The following is a 24,654-nucleotide window of genomic DNA, read 5'->3' as shown; positions in this document are numbered from 1 at the left end:
CATACACAGAGTGTAATATCACTCTGTAAATTTGCTCATTTTTCATAATGAAAACTGAGACTTTTCAATTAACTTATTTCTAAGATTAAATAGCTAGTTTATGGTACTGAACTGAATATCTATGAAGGCACTTACAGCAGTGTGAAAACCTTGAAGATTAGGCGTGAGAACCGGATACTGGACTCCAGGATGCCGCTCAATGCCCCTCATTACTTCTTTGTGATCTGCCATCTAAAATACATAAATAATTTGTATTGATCAGCAGTCATTTTCTGATTTTATACAGCTAAACAGAAAGTGGCCTAGACTGTGGGTTTGCCTTCATTACTTTTACAGTGCATACAAAAAATCTAACAACAAAGGGGTTAAATTGATATTGCACAAGTACTCCTTTTTTAATATCTTAACTTTTAAGCATTTGAGTTGCAATCTTTTCAGATCTCTATGATTATAGAATTGGAGCTACGATTTCTTTTTGTGTGTATCTGTAAAAATATAATTTGCATCATAAATTGACAGGCTTGTGATCATGCTGTTCATCAACTGTTATAGCAACTTTAATCTTACCTCACTGGACTCAACAGATGGAATTAACAGAATAACTGACATTTAAACAACATCCAGATCTTGAAAACTTCAGCACTCTGATAAATGCAACTTCACAATGTTAAGCATAACTGAACTTCAAATACTCAAATTGTAATCAGCATATTTGAAAAGACTAAACACAAGTCTATCCCTAAAAAAATCTAGCAAAATCCAGCTGTCTGCATAGTGTAGCATTTTAATGTATTTAGAAGTTTCTTTCTAAAGAAGAAAATACTTCTTTACTATAGCAAAGATCAGAGCATTACTTTATTCAAGGATTTGTTTTCCTTAGTCTCCCCTCACAAAAGAAACTCTGCCTTTTTAAGACACTTTTACGTTTTTCTCATTCACACTCAAGATTGAACATACTACATGTACTAATCAAGATGAATGAAAGACTTATTGATGTAATACAAAACAGGTTATTTAGGTAAGCACATTTTCCTGAAAGAAGTGGATGGAAAATGAAGATTTTTCAATGGTGTGCATTCCTGAAAACAACACAGTTAATAAAACATATCCCTCTTATTTCGTGCCTTAAAGATTTTGAGTTTTAAAAAATGAATAGTGTTTAGTTTTTAAATTAGCTCTCATAAAAGCAAATCTCTCGAGAAAACAATATTAAAATGGATTTCTGATTCTTTCCGCACTGGTGAAAAGTCATTTGAGAAGTACCATATGAAAAGATATATGAACTACAAAGCTTTCATTACATCTTACTTTCAGCAGATACCTTATTGATAGCTACGCAGTACCACAATTCTAAATACATGATATTAAATTACACCACATTATTAACTGAGAATACTACTGGCAACCTGGAATCTTCCTGTCACTGGCTTCCTACTCTGAAAATTAATGGATTAAAAATATCAGAAAAATTCACATATGCCTCCTCAAATGTAAGCCCAACGTATCTATAAGGAAGTGGATAGGAAAAGTGTCTAATAGCCAGACAACTAATTTCTCATCAGGAAACAAGTGATAGCACAAGGCAACTTTTTCTATCTGCTTCTACTTAAACTAAATCAGTCTGATAACCTCACAAAGAAACCTTTGTTAACACATTAATTTTTTAAGAACAATTTTTCCTTAATTTAATATAAATAGTATCTACATTTCTCAGGACAAGGAAGAATGTTTGAAACCAAATGATTCATTAAATGGCAAACACTGGAACTAAATCCACACTTCACAATTACAGCCTGACTTAAAATACACTAGAAAACCAAAATGACACTTTTTCAACCAGTATAAACCTGCCAGATCCAAAAAAATATTATATGTATTAAATCTGTCCCATTACTATTTTTCCTGTAAGTAAAATCCCATCTTTACACATATTTCACGTTACAAGATTTTACATTGTAATAAAATATTTCTTTTCCAAATTTCTTTTAAAATAAGCTTCCTAAAGGTAGGTATTTATAATTTTTGGCCGTTTAAGTTATAGGTGTGGGATCCTGTTTTACATGGCACCTTGCTACTGTGGAACTTTTTCTTGTAGCTTTTTTCAGTAAAAAAATCTCTGCCAAGAACAACAGCGGATTGGAAACCATAAAAAAACTTTAAAATACTAAAAAAAGAAGTGAATGAGTGATCTAAACATAACCGTGAATTCTATTCCCATGACCCATGAAAAAAAAAAAGGAGCAAAGAAAAGACAAAGTCAAGACTGCACTCTCTATCAATGCAATATAATCTTATTTTTTAAATAAAAAAACATTTTAAGCACAAATTAAGCCATTAAAACAAAGTGTTTAGACATGAAAAACTCATGTTAAATTTGGTACTTCTAATGGTTCACAGGAAAAGGAAATAATTAAACAAGAAAGGAAGAAATACACCTTTGCTTTAGACTTTCTCTTCTAATGTTTAAAAACCTACATAAGTCTTTGTTGCAGTTACTGCCAAATTTTGATGACATTTGGAAAATCTTAACTTGGTCACTTTTAACAGATACAATATCATTGTCCCTGCATTGATGCCAAAGAAATGCTGCACTGTCACTCTTCCCCTTTCCTATTATCCTTCCTCTAGACTGTTCCCTCGTGATCCCAAGAACACTGAAATAAATCAAAGGTGTCTCTCAGAGTGCTGTACAGTTTGCTTTGCTAACTCATGAATAAGTACGACCATACTATGTTTTTCTCAGATAAAAGCTGTAAAATACAGCCCTGGATGTACTCTCAGTTTAAAATATAAAACTTTATATATATTTTGACAGATGTGCAACAAACATTGTTAAAAACTGATGTATTTTCTCAAATTAATTAGTTTCATGTTTTAATTTGTAAATAACTTGGGATCCTCACTAAATATAAAGCATTCAAATGCTCCTGTGCAAACAAGTGTGTAATTTCATGAAAAATAGTTTAAATTATATAGACAAGTATTTCCTTACTTATATAGACTTACTTCCTTCCTTGCAGGGAATAATTAATTTGCACAAACAGGACCTATACAGTATACTTTAGGACTAAGCCCAAATTTGCAATGTTAAATCTTACATGAAAAACTGGCACTTCTAATGCCAGTTCAGTTTTGCTGCTGATTTCAGAAAGGCTAGTGTTTCTGCTAAGTTGTACCAAACATAACAATTTTGGACAAATAATGAGCAAATTATTATGATTCATCAAAACTCAGTGTGGCTGCTGATAGAGTGCTAGAACTGCAAAATAAGTAGCATGCCTAACTACTACTCCATATAAAAAGTCCCAAATTTAGATCATCCAAACACATTTCCAAATGTGGAAAATTACATTTCATTTAGGGAAAAAGAAAATAAGGTATGCTACTTTCCTTTTTTACATCAGTGATTATTAGTTTTAGAAGAGTAGAAAAGAAGTAGTAACATTAAATTATATTAATGATTTGTCATTTATATCCTAAATATCTAGTTACAACTGAATGTCACATAAATGGAATGGCATTTAAATTGAAATAGTTCTGAATGGAGATGATTTTACGTACCTGAGGCACCCATTTGGATGAAACAAAACTGGTCACTTCTACTACAGGCAGGCCTGTTTTGGAAAGCCGGTTGATTAACTCAATTTTTATATCAGTTGGGACTATCACCTACACACATGGAGAAATACTTTAGTAAAATATTTCATATGATAAGAAACTTTTGTAAGTGAAATGTTCTCAGTACATAATCAATACTTTTTTTTTTAAACGAACTCCACTGACACATTTTATCATAACTCTACTGTTTCCTCACAGTAGGAAACTTCTGCATAAGGAAGGCACTAGGCAGTATACACAATCCTACTCCATTTTCTGTCCATCACAAAAAAGACACTCCTGTGTCACTGGTTATAGATCTGGCCTTTAAAAAAGCTATTTGTTACTAACCAAATACTAATCTAGCAAAGAAGTAGCAAAGGAAATAGTAACAATTCAACCAGAGAAAAATGTGGGGAAAAAGCTCCACAGCTGAGGCAGAGTAATTCTATTCTGTTAATACTATTAAATGTTTATATTAATAATATTATGAATAAATAATATTTATATTTAATATTACTAATGTAATACTACTAACGTGTTTGATATCAGTAACAATTATATATGTGAGCTTATCCTCCTGTTTGTGGAAACAGATGACTGTTTTGATACATGTACCCTACAGTCTCTTTCAATCTTCTTCCTTGCTTCCCCCTACCACCCTTCAGGCAAATAATATTATCAGAAGAGTAATACTTTTCCCCCATGTCTGTTTAGCAGGAAGCATGATTAAACCCATTTTAGTCTTCTATATTAGCACTTGGAGCACAAACACATGTTACAAAGACAGTCAGTGTTTCATGGTATTTACCAAGTACATCATGACAGAATGCTATTCACTGACAAGACAAATTCCAGAAAAAGAAATGGCAGTTAAGTAACAGAAAGGCTAGTTAGCCAAGTATAGAAAGAAACTGTATGATTTAAAAGCTGGGTAAATAGGAATACACTTTTATTCTAATACAGAAAACAGTTATCAATATGTAAAGAAATAGATATATTTAATAGTGCAAAAGGAAAGGAACTTAATTAGCAGGACGTACATGGTCTACACAATGAAAATAACACTAATGTCTATGTCAAAGTACTCAAAAAAAAAAAAAAGGAGAAAAGTTACCTTTTCATTTTGTAATCCATCCCTTGGTCCAACTTCTACAATCTTTATGTACTCAGGCAGTCCAGATGCTTGAGGTTCCTGAAATAAAAATCAATATTGAAACACAAAACAATGGAGGTCACCAAGATCAAACGTACAGCTTGTACTTGTCCTCTCATATGATTCTGGGTATAACATCGTATTGTCAACAGAAGTTAGCTCAGGGCATTTAAAAATCTGTGAGAACATCTTCCACACCTTGATTTAGGGAATAAAAGTCAAAAGTAGAAGTTAGCTGCGTGAATGCTCCCCTGCTCCTTTCAGGCCACAAATGTTTACTATAAAAATGTATATAGAACCATAAATGAACATTATGTTTTACAGTGAAAAATATTCCCATTTCAAAAATCTTCACAGTGAATAATCCAGTCCTCTAAACTTCTAACTGAATGTTCTCAGTTTAACTGAATAGCTCTGTAAATATTTGCAAGACTAGGCTATAAATCTGAAAAGAACATAGCAGTCAAGAAATGTTGAAGAGATTATTAATGGAAGATGAAAGTTACTCCTCTGAGGATGAAGTTTTTAAAAAAGGATTTAAAGGAGAGCAAGGAAGGCCTCCGGTAGATAAGAAGAATCTTCCAGGTGTAAGGGCAGCTCTGGAAAGGCAGGAAGCTGATGGGGACAGGAGGGAAGGAAGGCAGCAGTAAGGTCAAAGGGCTAAGGAGAGCATGGGGAACTGGAGGGGGAGGAAGAAGAAATGAGAGTAGAAAAGCAGATGAAGGGAAATGAAACTTCTTTTTTTAATATTTAGCTGCTCTGTTATTGAATCAAGTTGACAGGTGTGGCAGTTAATGTAAACTGGGTCTTTAAATCCTGAAACAGTTCAGAACAGTTGATTGGATTGACCCCCAAAAGCTGTGTGTCTTTAAAAATACATCCCATGGTCAACTTGTGGCACTCTTCCTGTGCTCACAGGAGTGGACAGGAGGGACACAGGCAGCCTTGCCTGGAGCTCTGGAGATGCCCTGTTTTCTATATTGTACTGAATACAGAAGCCAGACCAGTTCTCCATTCCAGTGTTTCTGAAAGCATGAGTTGGGATTAACATGAGCTACCTGTGGGTAGCTGTTCCACTGCACCCACCACCTCTCCCAGGAGTTTAACACCACTGGAAGGATGACACTGTCAGCACACAGGGACAGCTCATACCCGTGGGAGTCGCGGCTCCCCCAAACCAAAGTCACTCCATAAATACAGCCACTAATCTCACACCATCCACAAACAACAGAAAAAGCCATATTTCATCCCTCCCTGGCTAGCGTTATCAGGGTTGTTTCAACAAAACAGCTGCTAATTTCTCCTCACAGTAATGAAAAATGAGCATTCCTATGAGCACCTTTGGTTTCTCCCCACGTTCTTGGTGCCTGTGGGTAGTTTTCTGCAGGACTCGCCAAAATACTATAAACATATTTCAGAGCATTTACTGTGTATTTATCTGAGCCCAGTAAAAGAATGGGAAACAGCTGTATAGTATCTATTTGATCACATGGAACATCTGGTAAGTTGAAACTCTGTCAGGCCGTGCTAAGCCCACACCCGCTGACAGTATAAACCTACTTAAATGTGAAGGTAAAACCTTCACATCTGCTGCATATTGTTTCTCTTAAGTTATTTTCACAAATATGGCACTGCCTCAGCACTGTGGGCATAAATCTGGGATATGTCATGATTATCAGATCCTTCTTGTTGCAAGACAAATGCCACAAGTGTGCTATGAGTAAACCTGTGACTGGAAAATGAAGAAGAAGCTAAAGCAGATTATGCGAACCAAAGCTTAATTTAGAGCATGAAAAATGTCCATAAAACTTCGATGGCAAAAATGTTCAATTTCTAGGCCAAATCTTGTAAATCTGACTCAGTTCCTACTGTGGCAACACTTTTGTTGAAATCAAAGAGCTGTACCTGCCTTTACAGAACAGTTCACACAGCTACAGCACGTGCAGTAGCCATTCACACAGACGTTCAAGTGATACCTGCAGCCTGTGGATTTTGAATGGGACAGAAGTTTGGAAGGGACATTGCAGAAAGATATTCAAGTATTGGGTTTTATTTTCCATCTGTGATATTACAGACATACAATTTCTTTGAGCCATAGTCCAGGCCTCTCAGCCCCCGATTTTCTCCAGAGCCATCCTGTCCACTAGTCAGTCCCAACTTGAATTCACTGTTCTTGAACACAACACTGAGAACCACATATGGGATGACTCCCACAGGTGCCACATAATGGAAACTCAAGGCAATACTATAGACAAATCCATACATTCTTCAAACTAATGAACTGACAGCTTAGAGTAAAACTCAGAAACAAACTGGAGACTATAAGAGTACGTGTACCATCTTCTGCTAAAATTACTCTAACATTTTTCTATTCTCTGTCACAGAGTTGAATCAGAGGAGTAAAGGAGTACCTCTTCACCTGAATCTCACCTGTCCTATGAATGAGTACTTGGTAACTAGCTGTTGGGACATTCTTCCAAAACAGAAGTATGTACTTGGTAATGCTGTTGGCAAGAGAAAGGAAGGTACTTTCTGGGAACTATTCTGATCACAACGTCACACTTGCAGAATATTTGCACATCACTTAAATCCCATCTGAAGAAATCACCTGAGCCACAAGGCACTTGCTGTGCCAGGCTCAATGCCATCTGCATTCGCTAACCAAACTTCAAATGCACAGAACACACTGAAGGCTTTAAGAACTTGGGCAGAGTTTACACCCTTCTCTCTTTACTATCCAGATGGTATTAGACCTTAACCAGCACTTGGGTTTCGTGAATTGAAGAACTGAGTTCCCCAAACTCTAACTGGGGCATTTCAAATGTGCACCATGCCCTCGGGTAAGAGGACGGATTTTCAGAAACAACAATAAGACAAATTTAGAGAATTTCAATACCTTCAAGTGTGGCATTAAATGGCCTACAGCTAATAAACAGAAAATATAAACAGAAATAAACAGAAAAATGAAAAACAGTTTTTATATTTTAAGAGAATCAAAAAAAGGTGAACTTTGCAGAAATACACATGTACTTATATTAAACACTAACCATGTCAGGTATATAATTTTGTTTCAGGAAAAATACTTACTAAATTGAACTATATGAAGTATTTTTATGTAATAAAATATAAAAAGTAGTTATAGCAAATACTTAGGAGTTACTGCTTATTGAATAATACAGTATCTCTGTTAAAAAGTAATGACTACGAAAGTATCATGTTTTAAGTATCAAAAAGGAAATAGTGGACATAAAAGACTAAGAGCCTGGAAAATTTGTTTTTCCATGTATCAAGCCTTGCCAAGGGAGAACAAAAAGCATATAAAACCACAAAAAAATTCCCTCCCTCAAAACAGAATGCAGCCAAAGAGTATTTTTTTAAAAATAGGAAAAGCAAAACCAAACCCTTCAGCTTGAGACATCGAATGCCAAATTTCTGTATGGAAACATTCTCCTTCAACTATAAATAGCTGAAAATTCAAGTTTATTATAGAAAATCCTAGTAACTCTTAATTAGAACAGTATAATCTAGTTAAAATAACCATAAATGTAATTAAATTAAATAAACACACTTTTTTAAGCTCTGCCACTGCTTCACTACTTCTAGTAAAGGTGCTGAGGTTCCTTCAGCCTTCTGATTTTTATTCCATGAAGCTCATTCACATGGACAAAAATAGCACTGGTAAATATTACCCAGAGCTACTCAAAAGTAACTGCAAGGACCCAAAAGTAAGGGAGAAGAATCTGGAGATTCAGGCATTTTCAGTCTTTCTAACCAAAGATGAAGCTCTGCTTCCTTTTTCCACAAGGTGGTGGTCTGGCACAGAGGACAATTGAACAAAGGTAGGTCCATCTTGCACAAGGAAGAATTATTTAGGACAGCAGTTTTAAACAAGGATCAGCAGGGAGGTGGCATCATAACTCCATATGTATATCTGCAATGACATGGACAAATGCCCAAAAACCAGGAGAAGGTTATGAGATAAATAATATGACTGCTGGAAGAAGAACAAAGAAAAGAGTGGTCAATCTTCTGAACACACAGATACAATACATAGAGGAAATAAAGAGGAAGAAATTAAAATCTTAGTACATAACCAAATAATGATTGAAGTGGTACTACAGAGACTTGTTTATATAGTTCACACTATTGGAAGGCAGAAATAAAATCTATTAATTCCTAAGTTAAGTAGGGAGAAAATGGAGAAGATTTACCTGTGAGATATAAATGCTATATACAGATATTCAGAAAACAGTGGGCACACCTGGTGAATATTCCTCAGTAAAGATAAGCTGAGTATTCATCCTGGAACTTCTGTTGCATGCTGCTAACATGACTGGGAGAATAGTAGCCAGGAAGGGACAATGACTAAAAAAATCCCTCATCAACACTTGAGAATCTTTCATCAAGTAAATTTTTCTTATGATATCACTGTATATGCATGACCTGAATGGCAACACAGACATACCACAAACAAAGCAGTTGAGAGTGCTTTAGACAACAGGACCAAATTTCAAATTCCAAAATACAAAATCCCATTGACATACTAGATGCATTTCAATAAAAACAATATATTAGAAACACTTATGACTATCCATATCTGATGCTGACTGACTAATCAAAAGAATTTTTGCATGTTGTGCTTTACAAGTCCTATCATATTTCTCCACTGTAATAATTTTGATCCCCCCAAAAAAAGATTCTTGTAAAACTGAGGATAGAATGTACCTGGCTAAACAGCTCTATAAAAAAGGACTGGGAAATTAGCAAACTGAAAATAAGTAAATAACACCATGCTCTCAAGAAAAAAAAAATGAAATGGCAAATCTGATCCTAACCTATAAACTGAGATCTCATAGATAAAATAGTAGCCTGGCACTTAATGAGTATAAATGCTGTGTCTAATTTTGGACTTCCTACTTCAAAAAATAATTCAATCAAACGGAGATTGTCCATGGAAGGGCAAAATATTAAATGCAATTAATCCTTAATGCAATAAATCATTACAGAATAAAATTAGTTAAATGCAGAGTTAACTTATCTGGAATAAACCAAATAATTGTTGAGGTCAGACCTGTTGACCTCTGGAGATCATCTAGTTCAAGCACCACTGCTCAGAGCAGGGTCAACCGAAGCAGGTTGTGCAGAACCATGTTCAGGTGGGTTGTGAGTATCTCCAAGGATGGAGATTGCTGGGCAGCCTGTTCCAGTGTTGACATCCTCACAGAAAAAGACTTTTCTGATCTTTCAGTGGAAATTATTGTACTTCAGACTGTGTCCATTGCCTTTGTCCTGTTAGTGGCTTTGTCTTCTTTATTTACCCTACTAGGTATTTGTACATATTGATAAGATCCCCCGACCCTTCTTTTCTCCAGTCCAAACACTCTCAGCTCCCCAAACGTCTTTTCATATGGCAGATGCTCCAACCCATTCATCATCTTCATGGGATGCCCTCTGCTGGATCTGATCAAGTATATTTATGACTCGTTTACTGGGGGTTAAATCTATAGGTATTAGTTCAGTCCACCTTTTAAAATTGAATTTGTGCTTACAACTTTTATTAGAGGGTTTGTGTGAGCTCATGAAAGAGTAGTAATTTACCTATATCAGAAGATAACCTGAACTGACTGAGAATTCATTGTAGGGATTTCTACACTAAAGTAACAGCCCTAACATTTCCATTGTAATTTCCATTAATTATTAAATTCTAATCTGCTAGCACACTTCTTAAATTGTTGCAGGGCTCTTCAAATGAAAGTCATTCATATGAAAACAAAGGAAAGATGATTTTACAAACAAGGGAATTCAACTAAACTATAAATGCTTATGCTGCTGGAGTGGTCAGTTGTTTGATCTAGTCCTGTTTACAAGGAGGACTTTAATGGTAAAGGTAAAAGTCATAAAGTACTAATACATAATAGTATAATAATATAATATACTAATATTAAATAGTAAGAAAAACCTCTTTTATTTAGAAAATAGAAATTAAGATTTTTAAAAAAAAATAATTCTGTCAAGTGAGCAGTATTCTGATGAACTGGTAGTTCAAAAGGTAACAAATGACATTAATAAGGAATCCTCCAAAAGTGGAAAAAAAATGTTGTGTTAGGAATAATATTCTTAAACAGAACTAGAACATTCAAGTCACACTCAACTACACTACTGATGGACATAGTTATAAATAATAAAAAGCAAAGTACCATCTATATACAACTGTTCCTTTTGAAAATCCTTTAGGTTTTCCAAAGCTACAGAAGACAGGGTTTAAGAGAGGTATTCAGCTCAAGGTTAAGAAACCTCAGCTCATTCCTGCTGTCTAAACATATGTACTTGGAGTCATTCTGGATGACTTCAGAGTTCTGGCCTCCAAGTGCTGCTCAGAAAGGCCATGAGTCCCACTTCGCCCATTTACTGTAGGTCTCATTTCAAATCCACCCAGATGTCTACCTGCTGCAGGGCATCTTAAAAGGCACTAGACACATCTGTTTGTCAGCTGAACTGAGCTCCTAAACAGTTCCCCCCATGCAGGTGTATGAAGGCTTGATAGATGTCTAAATTCTCATTGCAGCTGAAGAAACTTCATTTAATACAGCTGATGGAGACAAAGAGTAATTCAGATCATTGTAAGATTCACAGCTAGTGGCTGAGGATCTCGATTGCTGGGTTTGTTTAACTGCTGGCAGACTGAATGCCACTCCAGAAGGATACAGGTCTCCTGTGCATTTTACAATGTCCAGGATATGACTACCCCATAAGGATGTGTCATGTATCCTTTGTACTTCGAATGGCATTAGGCACTTACGTTTAGGCAACTCAGTCCTGTCCTAGGTCTGCAGTGGCTATCACAGGAACTTCAGATGCTGTACACACTTAGTCTTAATCACCCACTACACAGACAATCACTGCAGAGGTACTAAGTCTGCGAACCAATTTCACAACACAGTACTTCCCTGGTCTTAGCAAAACACAACGAGATGTAGCAAAACAAATAAGGAACTCCTTCCTATATGAAAGAACATCTCCTTCAGACCAAACACAAAATGACACATTTTCCAAAAGACCTACAGAGTTAATAAGCCTAACAGAGGGAACAAGAGAAGGAACTCCTCACTTCCCAGTATTTTCTCCTTTATACTAGAGGAAGAGGTCAACTCGCACATAATTTGGGTGAAACACCTGCTTAATATTGTTTTCTATTATTTGCAGTTTACTCTTTTGCTTACAGTGGATGTAACAGTATTTCTTCCAAGACTGAAGTGCGACACTGAACTACTACACTGGGCAAGTGTTTTTCCCAGTAGCAATATATAAAACCATGAATTTTTAGCCCATATTCTTTAGCTTTAGTCCTGAATAAATCCTTGATTTGTAACTTTTCATCTATAGCTTTCAAATCCCAAAACTGTGCAAGGCACAGACACAGTGAAATGATAGCACAGAACTTAACTGGTGGTTTTATCTCAGGTACACAGTAATGGCTATGCTGGATAGAAAACCAATAAAAGCAGTATTTCCCACTTAACGTAACAATAAAGAGCAAAATCTACTAATACCACCTATTCAAACATAAACATTCATGAAGAAACATACATAATATAATTTTGACATAAAATACAATTACTAGTGTTATTTCAAATAACAGCATATTTCTTACCAACATTTAAGATTTATTAATAATTTACATATTTTATTGTTATTTTTATAACTCATTTGAAAAAAAGCCAGTGAAAGTATACGTATAAAATGTGTATAAAATATGTATAAAAGCAATTATAATGTGAAGATAGTTACAGATCTCCAGAAGCCTTTCTCTTTAGTAAGCAAAGGTAAGAAATGTGAACACTCGAATTGTATAAGTTACACATTTTAAATTGTGATCATCAAAATCATGACATTCCATGCTATGCTACCAAGGACAACTTATATGTCACCAGAGAGTCACACAAATACTTCTGGTGGTCATGGCTTAAAATTTACCACATGCCAGCTCCAGTGGATCAGCAAAATTCCACAGGCAGATGGCAGGCTACCAAAACTGCTGTTCTAACAGCCCTTCAAAGAAGAAGATTTCAGGAACTAGGGACTGAGTGTCTAACAGAAGGAGCAGCTAATTCTAAGAGTAACTGCAAACCATGTTAAGTTCTCTGACATCATGTTGGATGCTATCAAAAATAAAAAGTAATAGCATTACAGGACCAACACTCAGAAAGGTAAAATCAAGCCTAAAGACTGTTCACAATCTTTGAAAACAAACACCTTCTTTAATATTCATGTCTGTATTTGACATCAAATCATTCGTAACCTGACAGAACAAAAACAATAGACCAAATCTGTCAAATAATAGTCTCCTGGATGAGTCTGAATTTTTTGAATTATCACTGACAACTTGACACCTTTTAAGAAACATTTGTTGCTATTTTCAACAAATGCAGAGTACATGGAATCACATGGATCAGTTACAGCTAACAGTTCACACAATCTAAAAGCAGACAGATGCACTGTAGTCACAGATAATTTTTGATAACTTGCAAAATGATGAAGGAATGTATTACAAGAGTCAGGTGGCACAGACAAACACAGTTAGACTTGTGTTACAATGGAATCATTAATAATAAATGGTACTAGAGACCTCTGTTATTAGCAAGAAGCCAACACAGTCAGTCACTGCAGCAAGAATTAAAAATGTATTTTCAGGACATGGTGTATACATTACCTTTTTCTATTTCCCTAAATGCTTCCCTTGGCTAACAAGAAGCATTTCTCCATTAATCAAGTTGGTTTGCAGCCAACTCACTTTCATCCATATCCCTATCTTGGTTAAAGCCTGGAAAAGCAATTATACCCTGCCACCTGGGCTGGATGAAAAAGATACAGAGAACGGAGATCAACAGCATACTGATGACACTGGAGCCAAAACCTCCCACATTTTCCTTTACTATTATTTATGGTAATAGTATTACGGCATGTATGGTGTTTTACAGGCAAGACTAACGACAGAATTATAGACGGGAGAAACAGTGGTGTTTCCACACGCATTGAAAAAGCAGAGGCATGATCATCCTTACAAATCCAACATGTGAAAGTAATTTGCCCTTTATAATACTTTGGGATATCCATGGGGGGGGAAATGAATATATAGCGACGATCCAGCCCATCCACCCTATCAGGTAAGTTGCTTTAAATGTCTCATTGTCAATAAAAGTGAATTATGCACAGATCTTTAAGAATTCAAGTAAAAAGCTGGAAGTAAATCAAAATTTTCAATTATTATTGTAATCAAAATCACCCCCTGTGTACAAAAGCAGGGCCTAAAAGATCAAGTAAATCATTAATTCAAGTACAGGTGGCCCACCAGCACGTTTTCCATAGCTCTCTTTCCAAAAGACACTGATAAAAATCACAGTAGTTTAATGGTTATTTATTTCACCACTGTTGGCAACTCATCCTTCAGGAGAATTTAAAATTTATAAAGTCCTTCAGAAAAATAACACCTGAAAAGTGTTATCATAATAATTTCTCAATAATAGTAAGGAAATTATATCCTGAATACTACACCATTCTTGATGTTATAAAAATGTTCCATTTTCACAATGAAATTAGTCAAACATGAGTATATTTAAAGACTATAATTTTATGCCCATTTAACTGAAAATAATTAAAGGCATAGAGAATTTTGCTTATATGAAATTTTTAAAAAATAGATATAAGACCTTATTTTTAAAATAAGCATTTAGAATAAATTAGCGCTTTCTATGAGCTTATTAAAAAGTACTCATATAATAATGATATGTCAGCTTCTGCTGAACTGGTAAATTTCCAATTTATTACATTAAACAGTAATAAGATTTTAACAATTTCTAATCATGCAAACCTGAAAACAGTGGAGTGGAACAAGCAGAAGATAATGGACTGGTACTGGAGGAACTGTGACAAAGACAAAACCAAACTGAGAACATATCACTTTGGACTATTTGAGAAGATAAAATTAGGGGTTGTCATGGCAAAATGAATCATGAGACTTCATAATTTTTTATTGCTTTCACTTCTAACCTTTGCACATTTATGAAGATTTTTTTCAAATCTCCATATTCTGGATAAAGTGCACAACAGAGGAGAAAGAAATGTGTGTTGTTGTAAAATTGGTAATAAGACCAGCATGAACTAAGCACAAAATAAGTAAAAAATATGTAATGATACTACCACTAGCTGTACTTTTGTTTTACTGTGATACGTAATCTCGACTGAAGGAGTGTTCCAAACCGTCATGATACATACTACTACTTACAGACTAAATGGCAATGCAGCCATACCACTCAATAAGCTCAACATGTCCTGAAATGTTCTTAATGATAGGACTCAACTGGACTTCATAGCACATGAACTTAGGTATCTACATATTTCTGTCTACAGATGTCCTAGGTATCCCAGTACAGCTGATTTATATGTTCACGAAAAATGTCCTAATGTTCCCTAAACACAGCATGCAGGACACAGGACCTGTGCCTCTTTGGACCTGGAGGTAAAGTAGGATATTACAGGGCATCTTAAGGCATCAGCAATGAAGCTTGGCCAGCTGAACCAAATCACTTCTCAGCACTGTCAGCAGCGGCCAAAAGCATATCAAATAACTCAGCCAAACGCTAAGGGCACAAGTCAGATGGCTAATTACAGGCACCCAGCATATCCCAGATGCATCCAACTTGGCCTCCAGCTATTGCACCAGAGGGCCCAAGTCTCCCAAAAATCCTACTTGATATCTGCCAACCCTATAAGCCATCTCAGTTACCTTAATGGTAACTCACATGGTACCAGAGAACAGTGCTTGGGAAATGGATTCAAGTCATAAATATCAAAAAATGGCAGGGAGACAAGAGAAAATTCTCAATCACCACTTGATTCCTCTCAGCATGGCCAACAGCCAGTTGGCTTAGTAGCTTAACTTTCCATCTTCCTCATCCCATTCAGACAAAAGTGAGACACAGCAAGGCCAATGAACTTGCCTATCTTCTGTCTTCTCTTTCCCCAATAAAATCTTCATGTAAACTGTTTTACTTTATATGAAGCCAATATATAGTTCAATTCAAACTCTGTTTCCAGGGTTTTAAAAATTCAGCTGTGATCAGCTGTGGATTCTGTTAAATCTTTTTCCTAATCCCAGTGTCCCACGTGATATACCTTCACCATTTACCTTGTTCCCATTTCTCACATACTAACACCTATATTTAATCTCATCTTAACTACTTGCATTAAAAGTAAGCCCTAAAGCCACATACAGTTCCTTTCCAGATGCTGCTGTTGAATTATTTCCCTATGGGTTTCACCTAACATTCCACCAATGTCCTCTGGCGCTTCAGTACACACATCCTATGCATTCAAAGCCTTTAAACTTCTTTTTCCAAGAAACTCATAAACTAACACCTTTATTCCCATACAAAACAGCTAACATCTGTGGACAAAAAAAAAACAAAAAACACTCAAACAAAGAAGAAATGTCTACCCAGCACAGTTTTTTTACCACTGCACCCTTTAGCAGCTTTTGCATGTAATAAATCTGGGGTTTTGTCACAAGAACTGCTGAGAGTGACTCTCATAAGAATATTTAATCCAAATAAATTCAAATGTAATACAACAATTTAAGTAACTTTCATTCATTTACACCAAAACATAAAATAAATCTCCATTTAACAAGGGAATTATCTAAAAATAGTATCAACTACAACAACATTCTGACAGCAAGTATAATTTCCTTCTTATGACCTGCAGCACCTCTTTCATTCTTTGCAACATTTGAATTTTGTGCCAAATGATGATCAAAATCCTCACCATTGATTATTATGCCTAACCCAGTAAAAGTCTGAAAAGCCATGAGCTGATTACTTCCAACTTTAATACCTTAAGTTTGAAAGGCAACCCTAAAACTGTCCCTGGAAGTACTTTTCTGAAATGTAAGTCATGCATTTATCAGTTTTCTGGTTCCTTTGAATAATAAAATCTGTATCTGATTTGTAATCTCTTATTTAATACAATATTTGTTATTCACTGCAACTTATGTCACTTTCAACATGTTACAAAATAGAGAAAAACTTTCATCTCCACTGCACTGCTTAGTTTTGACGTGTGCATACCATTTTGACATTTCTGCCCTAAAAGGGGGCTATACAAGTGTACATTAACAGAGCAATAATAAAATACTTCCCTTTTGCTGAAAAACAAAAATGCTGAATAAGCTTTACGGGTATTTAGAACAGTACAAAAGTCTGATTTTGATCACGCTCTTATCTCAAGAATTTCTGAAGATCCCCTCTGTTTCTTTAAACATAACTTCTTCCACACTTCACACATGAAAAGTTCTCCATAACCTTCAATTTCCTAAAATTTCAGAGAATCATCACTTTGTTTAAACACCTCAAATATTTATGTTGTGAAAGAACAGGGCGTGTTCTTTGGGACAAGAACCCATCTCAGCTTTATCTCTGCACTGTACCTACACCACACCAGTTTCTTATATAAAGTGAAATTCAAACACATACTTTCATAAACATGTGACTCTTTCAACCCAGAGATGCTGCAAAAATTGGAGCTACCTTTTCCTCAGAAGCACCAAATAATAGTCTTATGATTAAAAGGTAGAGAAAGTAAGTGTAATTTCATGCTAGGTACCCAGCATTCCACCTAAGTGAAAAAAACCCAGTAAAGTATGATCCAAGTCTCTATAGAGACAATTGTTACTACTATTTGTCACCACATCAGACAGTTCGAAGGCACAAAATTTGATTAATTAGGAGCAGTAAATATTTTTCTTTACGAAAACTTCTATATCTGAACAATTGGTAAGTCTTACAGTAGTCCTACAAGGCACTTCTGAGATTTCCTTACTGGAACTAGAAAACAGAAGACCTACAAATTGTAAATAAAATCCTTATTAAAACCTGAGACAAAGATAATATTCCCATTTATTTCGGTAGGCTTTAAATTGGGATCTAGCTGATATCAGGAAATTCACTTATCTTCACTCTCAGCCAAAGCAATGAGAAAATGAAGAAGAATGATTTCAAGATGTACGAATTTTGAAATGATGATTTGACACATGGTGTGTCCGAAATGAGCTGGCATTCAAGGAAATGAGTATCACTGTGCCCACATGTAGGTTTTGAAGGAGATGGAGGTGGGAAAAGTCAGATCGAGACCTTACCAAAAACAGATGTTGGATCTGAGTAGAAATTTCCTGTGCATTTTTTTAATTCCCAAATTTGCAGAGCAAGATCTGTAAAATCCTTTACAACATTTCCAGCTTTATTGTAAAGTTTTAAACTCACTTAATGATCCCAGTATAGCATAAATCTCTATCAACTAAAATGCTCCTGTTCTCTTTCCACTATTCACAGTCCAATGGCACAAAAGAAGTAAAAGTCAGTGACTCCATTTAGGTCAAACTTACACTTTATTATCAGTCTCTTAACTTCTAACATCCTGTTTGGCACCTCTAACAAACCAAGTACTCAGCCTCTTTGGACTTTTCAATGTTCTTGAGCTCTTATCCTGCAGCATATAAAATACCTGACTGAAAAAAACTGGCAGGAGTCTACTGACTGAATCTTCTAAAGAGGAAACTCCTCTTGACTTCAAAGAAAATTCTGGAAAGAGCTCAGCATTGAACTCTCTCTACTCCAGTAAAATTCCGTGGGAGTGTTTTATTTATTACCTTCCGTATCAGCATGTATCATATGACATTCATCATCTCTAAATTCAACAAGAAAAGATACAGCATGCTGATACAAACTGAGTAGTATATAATTTAATTCTAAATTATAGCAATCTTTTCTACTTTATTCTTCTATTTATTTTATTTTTTTATAATAATTTTGTATGCTTTACATCTTATGAACATTAAGAAAATAAATGTTCCTTGGGAATCTGCAACAAAACAAAACAAAAGTCTCATTTTTGGGAGATTCTTGTGATGTATTCACTAAGATAAAGATCCATCTACTGAGTTCTGTATTGGCAAGGTCTCTGCATGTAGAAGAATATGAAGGGCTGGAAATCAGGAACTTCGTAGTCTCTTAGTGATCAGTTAGTCTTCATTTACACAAAAGACAATGCAAAATTTAAACACTTTGGAAGTTCAGGATGAAAACACAAAATGAGATAAGGTATGTAGGTAAAGGAAAGAGAAAAAAAAAAAGATCTTTGCCCCAGGAAATTAACATAATTTCTCTATAATGATTTCATTAATTATCTTTAAATAATGTCATCCTTTTAAAAAGTCAAGAAACAAAACTTTTGCAATATAATGTCCAGGACACCTAGCTTCTTTATTCTTTCTACTTTTATGCAATCAAAAATATCTAAAAGAAAAGAATGTAAATAATGATGTGTTTCTTGCATATTGTAATTGCAATAATAAATTAATAAATTTACAATATTGTTGAAAGCAATTTTTATAGTACTTTTTAACTACATAAATTAAATTAAAAAATAAAAATAGCCTAAACAGCTATTTAGGACAGTCTGCAAACATTAATTTATTCCTGGAATATATCATTACATGGTAATATAAAGAATGTGAAATACAGTATGTCTCAAGTCAGTTGCTCTGAGGTGTAGCTAAAAGACACAAATAAAACAGGTCAACCATCTCCTCTTAGGTAGCACAATACTACAGGACTGTTATTCTTGATTACTTAAAAATAAATTTGAGAGGTTTCTAGCATATGTTTAAAACATGACAGTCTCTTGAAAAATCTAACCTAGCAAATTAAAACCATAAAAATAAGACACTTGTGTGCATCTCTTGATCCAAGAATGTCATGCAGTGAGGAGATGAGGGAATCTCAGGCTTGTGTTTTTGATTTGGATATTTAGGCCTGTAGCAAATAAATCATGGCAATCTAGGCACTGAAACAGAAGTTAGCTGTCTAAATTAGAGGACTCAAGCTTATGTTCATTATTTTATATATTTAGCACCTAGCATTTGTGTTCCTCTCCAGTTATAAAACTGACAATAATGTATACAGTGCTTTCCAATGGTAATATCCTGAACAATTGTTAATAATTCTGGGTAATGCATCCTATATGACAGTCTAAATCTGTGACAGAAATCCCACAAGATAACATAGCACACATTAGCATTATTTGGACAGATTACACCTCTGAGAGTCACAGCCACATCCGGGGGAGCAAGAGACTAGAGCTTTGGTTTTTACTTATTTTGCTTTGTTTGTGGTAGGTGTGGGTAGCCCCAACCAAACCATATAACTTCGAATATACTCTTAATATACTATACCTCTTAGTACACCTACCTAGTACACTTTAAAACACAAGGGTCTAAGAGAAAGATGCTGATTACCAGCTATATTTAGACACTACCTTCTTGTAGAGTAGGATTCCTCAATTTAAAGTGGCAGAAGATGAATATTCACACCAAAGTTGACTCTTTGACCTTAACTAACCTATTTTCTCCAAAGTATTGTAAGTCATGCAATGTAATTAAAAAACTGGACATGGAATTGTCTGTATTTTACATCATTGACATATCTAGTCCTCTATTCCTTATTGTATAATCTTTAAAAGCTCTTATGAATCAAATAATTTTTACTACTATGGAAACCACATCGTATAATCCTTATTGTAAACCTAAATAATACAGGTTTTTCACCCTCTTTACTGTGACTAGAAGGCTCCTAAAGAATGTCACCAATGGACAATTAGCTTTCAAATTTCTACTTTAATACATAGATAAAGTATAAGCACTTGTTTGTGTGTGGCAACATCTTCTTTTATTTTAAGCAGTTAATTCCTTTCCTTCCCACCTTGCTTGCATACCCTCAAGGTCTTAATATATTAAACAAACCTTAGTCATTTTACACTTCATCTCCCTTTTCACAACCATTCCAGCAGTGCAAGACCTCACTTGCCCCAGCTAGAACTCAATTTCTTGAACATGACTAACCAAAACTGAACAGATTCAGTTTTTTGCAATGGCACCCAATAGTTCCCTGTTTGACTGGAAATACTTGATCTAACATATCTGCAGACCTAACTTGATCTTTTTTAACAGCTGTATTGGCAGCTCACAGTCATCCTATGATTTGTGAATATTCCAAGGTTCTTCTTCAATCTCTTCTAACAGATAAAATCAAAGTTTCTAGTTTGGGTTATTGGTCTCAAAGCACCTAATCATTCAATATCCTTGAATTTCATCCCAGTTTTTTACATCACTTTTTTAGCCATCCAGCTCCTCCCTGCTGTGTCCTTTGCATATTCCTAATACATCAAAATTCCATTTTAACCAACATGAAAATACGACAATAAGTCTGCAGGATGAGACCAATGTCAGTTGTTCCTAGATCATCTTTTCTTCAGTCAGAAGGTTCCTGCTAAGCCAGAGGACAACCATCAGCAGCAGATAAACACCTTCCCTGCTGCTCAGCCTGAGTATTTTACAAAACAGAACACAGAGTACGTTACAAACTCCAGTCAAATCCTATGAGTCACCATCAGTAACAACCTTGATTGCTGCAGAAATCTCCATAATAGTGCAACATCTACTCCCACCTCCTTTCTAGGTAGATTGTAGCACGTTTTACAGTTCTGATATAAATCTATGTCTTTAACAAATTCTCATTTGTCATAGCTCTTCTTTAGTAAAAATAAATTAGACCTTTAATATTAAGTTAATCACATTTATTAATAAAAACTGAAGCAATCCTGACAAAATGAAGCTAATTATATTCCCTGCATTAAGCATACCACAGTATTTCTGAAGCAAACAGTTAAGAAACAAGGAAAATGGAGAATGATGAACACACTGCCACAGGAATGTGGTATCTCACGGACTAGTCAGGGGTTCAATAACTTTTTTATGCAATACAGGCTACTCTAAATAAGACTGAAATAGATATTACTAATATGGAGTAGAAGATTTTATTTACTGTCTATCTAGCCATTAGCCCAATTGCCTTTTACTTTTCACCTCTCCTTTTCAATAACTTTGCTACTCAAGCAACCTTATGTTTTAAAGTCAAGTATGGTTCTAAAAATGCTACAAAAATTGTAGCATTTGGTTGGCTAAATGAAACAGAACAAATAAGGGAAAACAAAGACTAAGACATCTCACTACTCACTCTAGGACCTATTATTTCACCTCCAGTACAGCTCCAAGTGGTTAAACCTTGACCTTTACAAATTAATCAGCACAGTATATAACCAAATTCTTATGTATTTGGGATTTTTTTTAGATGAAATTGAACGATTTTATTTTTACAAGAGCCCTAGTAGCAACCCCTACATTTTACTTTGTGTTTAAAGAAAAATCCTGAGGAACTCCTGAAAATATTTCAGCATTTAAATAAGCTCCTTATTTTCATCACCCATGGAAGCACTAAATGATTTCTGGGAAACTGTTCTTGCACCTAAACCCCTTCCCTATTTTACAACCACCACTTGAGCTAGTATGGTTTCTAGATCACATAACAAGGAACACTTTTTTTTTTAACAGGATTGGTATGGAATTCACTCCCACAAAATGAAAACCTTTGTGGGTTGTTTAAGAATCCATGTGAGAAAAATGGAAATTTGAACAGATTCATGTAAAGTCACAGCAAGGTAATGCAGAAGCAAATGTTAAAACATTAACAGTGACTCACTCTGGATTTAATTAGTGTCAATGGGCTCAGTGCACTGTGCAGCTTACACTCACATCATTGTGCACAGGGATGATAAACATCCAATTCTGATGTTTGCTGATGAAGACATCTTTCTGTATCCTTGGAGAAAGAAAAATGAGCATGAAAATGAAAGAAAAGCACTGTAAAAATGAAACAAAAATTACAGGCATCCATTCCAATGAAGAAAACTTTTTTTTTTTATTCTACTATTTTCGGGGAAGATGTTATTGCTTATCTTTGACTGCAAACCCTCTCTGTTGCAAAAGCCCTTGAACCATTCAAATGCTTTGTCTGATGGGGACAGAGACTGACACAATCAAGTGGCATATCAAGGTATTTTGAAAGAATTTTTTTATAACTTTCAGATCTTTCTAAAGGAAATGATGCACCAAAATGCAGCGAAGGCACATGAACAGAATTATAGTGCTTTGCTTCATGCCTTAATACATAGAAGTCCTTTAATTCTGTTTCTTTTTACCATAATAAAACATTTTTCCACCTTTACAAAAAAAAAAAATTCTTGTTTTTTTTCCCCAAAATTTAATGCTGGATGGATACTATTCTCAGAGAAATACGATAGCTGGAAGCTGTATGGGGCTTACCTATACAAAGCTCTGTACTCACAACACTATTGCTTTTGGTATTCCACATATGTATGTAGCTTTTGAGCAATGAGGCTCAGATTATCTGAAGCAAAATTAGTATGTTGCCAGCTTTCATAGCACTCAGAACATTTTTATCACCTCCCCACCTCTGAAGACACATTGCTATCTAAAAATTAAATTTCACTTCCAGATGACAGCGAGAAATGGAGGATGTACCCCCAGTATACCTGAAAATGGAAGAAAGGTGCAACAAAAAGAAGTTCTTTCTTTTTTGAAGACATGATTTTTCAACCAATTTTGTTCTAGGTTTGGCTTATGCTTTTTAATATTTGAAGCACCAACTGATTACTGGAGTTAGAGCTGTAATGACTGACAGTTCAAAGACGATATGCCGGTAGCTTCCCCTTCCTTCATTTCTTTCCTTACAAAGCCATGATTAGGACAGTCATGGCCTATGCTGTTCATCTGGCTGCTTGCCCACGTGCCTCTTCACCTACCTTCCTCTTCCACTCCCCACCACCTCCAGCCCCTCTCCACACCTGTCCATGGCTGACAGACAGGAGGGTGAGCAACCCTTCACTCGCCCCTCCAACACAACCCCACCGGTACTCCGAGCACCCCAGGCCAGGCAGAGGTTGCAGCTGCTCCAGAGATGCTTTTGGCTCTGCCACCGCACCCCTACGGCCGCAGTAACTCTTCAGCCACCAGGAGACGGGCCCACCACACTCGCTTGAAAAATAAAAGCTGCAGGGAGCAAAGGCAATGCCATGGCGTCGCCAAAATGTGTGTCACCCTGCCATTTTATGGTTTTCCCACAGTGGATGCTCACAGGTGGCGAGGACGCTGCTGGGTAGGTTTCTTTACCGCTGCCTCATTGCTGCCCCAGCGCCACCAGCGACACCCACTTGAGTTTGCACCGCCTGGAAGATGGTGCAACACCGGCCGTGCGCTGAAACACGGACCGGGCACGGCCTGGGGGAGAGGGGGACGCTGACACAATCCCGGAGCTCCTACGGGCACGCCGGGACCGGGGCGAGGCGGGAACAGGCGGCTGGCAGCGGCAGCAGAGACGCGGGGGACGGCCTGAGGGGCGGCGGGGGGCGGCGAAGGGGCGGCGGCGCCGGCGGGCCCCGTCCTCCCCTGCGGCGGCCCTCCCCGCCAGGCTGGCACCGTCCCGTCCCCTGCCCGCGTCCGTCGGTACCTGCGCGGCGTGCGCGGCCGCGGGCGGCTCCCCGATCCAGAGCGGCTCCCTGAGGAGGTGCTTGGTGGCTCAGCCTTCAGCGCGAGCACCTGCCTGGCGAGCGCGGCCCGCGCGCAGCACCGGCGCAGCCGCTCGGCCCGCGCGCGACGGCGCCGCGATTGGCGGACGCCGGGCGCCGCCGCGTCCCCCCTCCGCGCGGCTGCGGCGGCCGCCGCCTCAGCCGCCGAACCCCTCACAGCGCCGCCCGAACCCTCACAGCGCGCCTGAAGCCCTCACAGCGCCGCCTGAAGCCCCTCACAGCGCCGCGCCGCCCGCCTCCTCCCGCCCCGGCACTGGGGTGCCCGCGCCCAGGGCGGGCTCGGCCGGCGCCGCAGCAGCCTGCAATGGCGGGCGGCGCGCGAGAGAAACCCCTGAGCAGAGACGCGGCCC

At 36.9% G+C, this 24,654-nt stretch overlaps 1 protein-coding gene across 2 annotated transcripts in view; it reads right to left on the bottom strand.

Annotated features, from left to right (window-relative positions):
- Nucleotides 1-24,298, bottom strand: part of HMGCLL1 (3-hydroxymethyl-3-methylglutaryl-CoA lyase like 1) — a 72,348-nt gene extending 48,050 nt beyond the window's left edge. Inside the window, exons 1-5 of one of the 2 annotated variants that reach the window (XM_029962871.1) lie at nucleotides 24,226-24,298; nucleotides 22,399-22,518; nucleotides 4,715-4,792; nucleotides 3,562-3,669; nucleotides 136-231 (exon numbers count right to left, since the gene is read on the bottom strand). In XM_029962871.1, the coding sequence (XP_029818731.1) occupies nucleotides 136-231 (96 nt within the window). In that variant the 5' untranslated portion in view covers nucleotides 3,562-3,669; nucleotides 4,715-4,792; nucleotides 22,399-22,518; nucleotides 24,226-24,298. Of the gene's footprint in view, nucleotides 1-135; nucleotides 232-3,561; nucleotides 3,670-4,714; nucleotides 4,793-22,398; nucleotides 22,519-23,853; nucleotides 24,006-24,225 lie in introns of those variants that run through there. The other variant, XM_029962872.1, reaches the window with a different exon arrangement.
- Nucleotides 24,299-24,654: the final 356 nt, after the last annotated feature.

The sequence above is a fragment of the Manacus vitellinus genome, unplaced genomic scaffold (assembly GCF_001715985.3).
Source record: "Manacus vitellinus isolate BGI_N305 unplaced genomic scaffold, ASM171598v3 scaffold_4_pilon, whole genome shotgun sequence".
In the NCBI taxonomy this organism is placed as follows: Eukaryota; Metazoa; Chordata; class Aves; order Passeriformes; family Pipridae; genus Manacus; species Manacus vitellinus.
Note: the sequence above shows the minus strand (reverse complement) of the source record. Positions and strands in the feature narration are given on the sequence as shown.